This window comes from Electrophorus electricus, chromosome 2 (genome assembly GCF_013358815.1).
Source record: "Electrophorus electricus isolate fEleEle1 chromosome 2, fEleEle1.pri, whole genome shotgun sequence".
NCBI classification, from domain to species: domain Eukaryota; kingdom Metazoa; phylum Chordata; class Actinopteri; order Gymnotiformes; family Gymnotidae; genus Electrophorus; species Electrophorus electricus.
In genome coordinates this window covers 4,353,135-4,359,948 of record NC_049536.1, presented here as the reverse complement: position 1 = coordinate 4,359,948, position 6,814 = coordinate 4,353,135, and the positions used below count along the sequence as shown (strand labels likewise).

The window sequence follows — 6,814 nt, the reverse complement described above, 5'->3', positions numbered from 1 at the left end:
AGCAAAACAGGGATAAAGGGAGGGAGGGAAGTAAGAAAAAAGGGGAAACGATATAGAAAGAAAGAAAAAGGCAGGATAAGAGTAAGGGATGGGGGGGGGGGTGTAATCTAGTGAGCTTTAACCACGGTGTAATGCTCATTATTGATCAGAAGAGCACAGGGCTGAGAGACCAACCTATTCATCCCTCCCACTGTGGCTGCCACATGGCTGCGACTGCCCACGAGCCTGCTGCGTCTTAACCATGGCAAAATGGCGCGGCTAATCTCCGTGCCTGGTGCTGAAACACGAGCGTCCAGGAAGATGTCTCCCTCCCGAGGCATATCGGATTAGGACGGAGTGCTCATCTGATTATGATGATTATTCATCTGTTAAGACCATCAACATTTGTGTAACTGTACCTATAAATAAAGCACTAAGCTTTACGCAATAGATCAGGATGAAAAATTTAAAAGCATTGAACATTTATGAGGCGGGGGCATGCGATACATGTATGGAGGAATGTTCTCTGCTCTCACTCCATAAATGTATCACATATTTTTAAAAAAAGCCCCATAAAGCCTTGTTGTCTGCATATGCTTTGCTTTTCCTAGAATGGACTCCAACTTTTAAATAAACCTTTTACATGAATGCAACACAGACACTGGGAAAAATGTTTCATGGCATCATTCCACAGGTCTTCACATCCATTAGGGATTACTAAAAACCTCTCACACGCTGGCCAAATGTTGAGGCACGATTCCCTCTACCACACTCATTTGGGTATGTGTGCTTATAATAAATGCGCACACACAGATGTATTCTAAAAAGCCTTCGCGGCAGCGGGCCTTGTCCCGAGTGGGCCGGGCTGGACCGGACCTGCGATCCATTCTGCCCACAGCGTTAGAGGCTTCAGAGAGTGTCAGAGCTCTGGAAGCCAAAAGAGGCTCATGTAATCCATAGCTGAAAACATGTAGTTAAGCACATCGGCTTCTATTTTAGGACACCATGTTTAGGTAAATACATGGGCCCTTCTGAGGAAGGCAAGACAGACAGGGGTGGGGGGTTAGCAGTCATTTGCAGTTGCAGGGTTAATGGAGTCCTCTCACCTTCTTTCTTCAGCCATTTCACTATGTTGCCCTCCTCCATGGTGGGGGAGAGAGCAGGCATCTGCACTTTGAGAGGTGCGACACCTACAGGAGAGACACAGTGACATAGTTTCACTATTAGGAAGAACCACATGAAAAAAAAAAATCTAATTAGGTTAATTTCGCTGCACATGGCAGAGAACCCATCCCAGGTGTGTCACATAACCTGTTATTCTGGTATATAAAAATATTGATGATATAAATGTCACACACTCAGGGAGACAGAGAGAAGGAACCAGTGCACAGCCTAGTCTGCATGCAACTTATTCCAACTGTTAGATACAGCAACATGCATCCATTAGTGTGTAGCCAAAAGGAGATCATCCCAAAACACATAATTTGATTTGACACAATTGTGTGTGTGTGTATATATATATATATATATATAAAAATACAAATACATCTCATTATTTTTGTATTAGTAATCTCATCAAAACAAGCATATGGTTAGATCCCTCTAATACGATGTACATCACATGCGCTCAAATTCCACCTCAAACATTTGCACTTTCTTACAAACACATGCACACACAGTACATAAGTGGGCCCCCCGCCTCTTATGGTGACTGCACACTGTAGCATCTTGTGCTCAGCAGTAACAGTAAACTTTAAAGCTTGAGTGACAGCAAGCAAAAAATAAAAGAAAAAGAAAACATGCTGTAATTCACTTAAATGTTATCATCAAGAAAGTTACCCAAAAAAAAAACGTTATGATGTTAAAAAGATGTAGAGATAGCAAAAATTGGCCTGCAGCTGATTAGCAATATCAATATCACTTTTGTAATCACTAGATGTGATTACAGTGTAGAGGAGGATTGTGGAGGAATAGTACTACAGTTGTGGTCACAATCATCCGAAGGCTTTTGCTAACTGGTTAGCTACGTTTCTAATGCCCCCACTTGCATTGTGCCGAGTTCTGCCCACCTGCAGAAAACTGCATGTCCGTTCATGGAACCTCAAACCTTCAAACCCTGCAAACCACTGGATATTGTAACGTTTCCAACATTTCGAAACAATGCCTTGTTTACAGACAGGAGTGGAGCAACTCTGATGATTGACCAAACTGGACAGAGTGTCTGAGCTGATCAATCACAGCATGCTTTGCATTTCACACAGAGGGTGAAGAGAGATCCACTGTATAAGAATAATATTGTGTTTGTGTAACATTAAAGCATATTAAATCTATTCTAGTATAGACTCCAAATAAAATGATGAATGCTGAAAATTAGCATAATGGTTCTCGTTTAAAGCAGTGAAGAGCACTTGGCTATACTGAATATACGTCAGTGACGATAACAGTGACTGTTACAGCTCTGCCCAGTGCTCAGGGAGGGACAGTCCTTTCACATGAAACCATGTGATCTGCTGCCCTCTAGTGAGCTAACAAATTCATTTAGAAGAAACAAATAACTAAAGAGCTGCATCAGAACATGTATTGGTTAATTCCAATTAAACCAGGACATATTAAAGCAGTGGAGAAAACACTGCCTACAAATCTAAACTTCTGCAAACACAGAACTACACTGGAAAAGTAGATGATTCAAAATAGTGATGTGACATACAGAATATGCATGATCATATTTGATGAATGTCACATACAAAATTATTTTAAAGCATGCGGATTATCTGATAGAGTTATGGGTCCAGTCTTAGATCTCTGTAGTGTTAACCACAAAAATTCTATAAACTATAAACTTTTCAAATACAAACTGCCAACTTAATTGAAAACAACCTGGAATATTCATGGGAGAATCCTGAGCACCTGAGATTGCATCCCAGTATCATAATGAATATATGAAGACATGCCAAGCTGCAAACCTCTGAATCCTGTGAGCCCTGGAACACATTATGCATGACATCAGCTCTGCCTTGTAATGCATTAGCCATGCACAGCCAGACTACAGTCACCTAGGTCAGACCACAACCAAGCGCTGGCGTCCACAAGCCTACCATGAGCCAAAACGGTTATAGCAGCATCAGAACAGCTTTCCATCCTACAACGGCTACAGAACTCACACGACAACTATTATACAGTAGAACTTCCAGAATTACTGCTGCCATTGGTAACGCTGAACAACAACGGATGTTAACGTGAAAATATGACAGAAATCTAACCTCCCTGTGATGTATTTAAAGAAATGTACTCAGTAGTTCAAATGTGTGGTACCACACAGGCCGAACACCCTTTAGTCACAAGGGGAGATCAGAGGACATACATATGAAACAAAACAAGATGTTAAGCTTACAGGCAAAATGGCAGTAAAAAAAAAAAAGCATCAGCATAGAAAATTCCCACCCATCTCCACCAATAGGACAATAGCTAATTATAAAGTACCATACACCTGGACCGGTGCTGATCTTAATTAAAAGAAGACACTTGTTCTTTTGAATCCACACAGTGACCATATGATGACTTGAGATGCACAACAAGGATCTCACTGTACAGCTGGATTTGTTGTGACGAGGTGACCACCTACTAGCAAATCATTTGGAGTGCTTTTTAGAAGAAAGTCTCTACTCTCATTAAACCACAAACAACAGCACCCGAGTTTGCTAAAGAGGGAGCACGCGAGCCCCGAGGAGCCTGTAGAGAGTTCTGTCCAGAGAAATGGTCAGATTCCTCCATGCACTCTCCAGCCACAGTGACAACCCACCTTGTAGGTTTGCAGCTACAACCCCTATCAGGCATCCATTGCTATACACAATGTGTGTTCGTAATCCCGTAGTTTTCATCAGCAAATCATTTCAGAACAACAGACTACTGTTGGCTAGACGTTTTGGACCGCCCAACACCAAGCAACATTAAGTGCCTGACAAACTTGCAACAGCTCAACACCCACAACGAGGCCAGCATAATGTACTGTTAATATCTGATCAACAATGATCTTTGGTCAGAAAAACCCACCGCAGAGGCCAACAGATGGGCTAGAGTCCGGGGTAGTTCCAAAATGCCCAAGCAAGATTGGTGCACCTGTGAAAGCAGGCAGCCAACTAGGTCAGGTACAGACGACCTCTAATAACAAGGGTGTCCATTTCTGTCCTGAGATTGCATGAGCTACGTAAGTTGTCACCCAGACACTGGCACTAAGGAGCTCAACACACACTGGAGGAGGTAAAGCTGACTCCACACGCTGGGGTAATAAATATATCTGCCCCGACCTCCTAATTAAATGCCCCGGCCAGCGTAATCAAGCCGGCGGAAAACCGCTGAAAACCGGCAAAACACTCACCCAGAAAAGCCGAAGACTGGAAAAAATGGCGAAAGGAGTTTCGGCACAAACGTGAACTCCGATGACATTTTTCAAATGTGAGTGATCTAAAAGCAGCGAACACGGCTTGTCGTCGCATCCGCAAGGAGGCCGCCATGTTTGCGCCCTTAAATGCCAAAGCGTGGCCCAAGCTTTTGCCTGATGAAAAAAAAAAGAAAAACATTTAAGATCATTTTTATTAAACTTAGCTGAGAATACGACTGTTCGCATAAGAGTAAGGCTGTTTATATTTTTTATGACTGAGGTGTTCCAATCTGTAAGTATATTTTTAATATAGAATTGAGAAAAATACAATGTGATAATGCTTTGCGGATATTGCCATCTAGTGGACCGTTTATGTCAAAGTCACGAAGTAGCACATAGTTACACGAATAACATGCTGTTACAATTCTCCGAAATGTGACTGCTAGTTGGTAAAGTGGTGGAAGAAGGCCTGTAAACACATTTACTGGCCGTTTTTCCTCATCCTTAGTTCTTATCCTTCAAAACGAAAAAAAAGAGAATCTCCCCAAATGCTTGTCTCATCCCTGCAATTGGCATTCATATTGTTCTAACTCACACTCAGGCCTTCTGCTAGTGGCCTGGGAGTCTGAAGGTACAGGTCCAGTTTTTTGTTTGTATATTTATTTGTTTGTTTGTTTTTGCCATTCCTAGGATTCTGCTTTTCTGGACTCAGTTTGATGTTTTACTTCTTGGGTTCTGTTGGAGCCACTCCTCCTTCTTGGTTGTCGCAGCCCCAAGTGCTGCTGTAAGTGGGACTATCTTGGTGTTAATCTTGAGCATTCTCTTTAAGTCCCTGGTAATTCTGCCAGTTCACAAAAGTTTCTAGACAAACAGGACTTTTCAACAGATGTCCTTCATCAACTGTGCAAGCGAAGTGCTTCTAAAGTTTCAGGAGGTGAAACCAATTTATGTTCAATACAGTAGATGCCAAAGAGCTCAGAGAGTATTGCTGTCATAACAGCAACTGTCAGTGCAAACAGGTACATCATTAATGCAGTGTCCATTAGCATTAAAATGTCTTGCCATTGGAAACAACAAATCCTTGGTCTGAAGGTGATTGCGCAAATATACTGATTATGTCTGATTACGTCTAATGCAAGACATGCAGTACAATAGACAATTCCTGCAGTAATGAGTGAGAACAATTGATCAGTTTGTGCTAGTTAGGGACCGGGTAAATCGATTCACATTTAGCACATCCACAACAATTGCAGGGTACAGTACCACAGTTATTAGACTTGTCATATATCTCACCATTGACAAATTTGTCTTTAAAGGTTTTATCTTGCTTGTAAGAAATTAGTGGAGGATACAGGTCCTTGCAACTAGCTTCACTTAGAACATCAGAAACACCTTGTTTGCACTGCAAATGAAGGATCTCTATTTGAAATCTTCTGTTTTCTGGAAACTTTATGCACTATACAACCTTTATAAAGGAAAAACAAAAGAAAGTATCCTGCCAAGTTTTCCATCCACAGTGTTTAAAATATGCTAACATATATATGAATCATCTAATTGTCTCTTGTTTTCACTGTATATAAAGTCTGCTCTGTTTCCAACCATGCTGTCGGTTCTTGTTTGAGTTTGGTTGGGTTGATGAATGTATGTTTGCTACTGCTAATGTTAGTCTTGCAGTTTCATGGTTGAATGTTAGTCTGGTTTTGTCTTCACAGGTGGTCTATTGTTCTATTAAACACTCCACTGGACTGCAGCCTGTCCCTTCTTGCTCCTTCACAGAACAGCCATGCTATTATTATTATGATGATCATTATTATTTAGCTTGCATTTCTGTTTTAGTTTTAAAGCAGCCTCTCATGTAACTAGGAACAACCTAACCTCCTAGCACATTAGAGTACCATGGGCAGAAACAGACTTGTCAAGTCCATTCCAGTAATTCTGTAGTTTCATGCATTTTCTGGGACATTGCAGCTCTTCCTTATTCTACGTTTATTTGCCCCTGAATACACTCTTGGATAGTTCTGGTATGCCATCTGTCACGGTACGCTCGCCTCCCACGTGTCACGTGGTTTGGCCGGCCACGTGCAGTGGGAGGGCTGTTTTGTTTGTAACTACACCTGCGCACACCTGCACCGCCTTTGTCTAAATGGATATAAACCCGTGTCACAGTGTGCAGAGTGGTGGTCATTGTTGACGTAGCGTGTTGATGTCCTTTCGTCATTGTGAAACCGTATGCGTGTTCATCGTGTTTGTGTTTATCGTTTGTAATACGTGTGAGTGCCGCTGTCGTTTATGTGAATAAATATACGTCCCAGATGTTGGAGTCTGTGCGTCCTGCTCCTCGCCCTGCGGCACTCGGGCCAGCACGCGTTACAGCATCACAGAGGGAGGCATGTGAATACACTAGCAAGTCCTGCAGACAGACAGGGCAGAGTCACAGAATAAAACATTAAAGGGACC

The 6,814-nt window shown here is 42.1% G+C and overlaps 1 protein-coding gene across 1 annotated transcript in view; it reads right to left on the bottom strand.

The window, feature by feature from the left end:
* Positions 1–4,519, bottom strand: part of pdhx (pyruvate dehydrogenase complex component X) — a 30,051-nt gene extending 25,532 nt beyond the window's left edge. Inside the window, exons 1-2 of the mRNA XM_035522434.1 lie at positions 4,355–4,519; positions 1,086–1,169 (exon numbers count right to left, since the gene is read on the bottom strand). Coding sequence (XP_035378327.1) covers positions 1,086–1,169; positions 4,355–4,490 — 220 coding nt within the window. The 5' untranslated portion in view covers positions 4,491–4,519. The remainder of the gene's footprint in view (positions 1–1,085; positions 1,170–4,354) is intronic.
* Between the last annotated feature and the right edge of the window lie 2,295 nt (positions 4,520–6,814).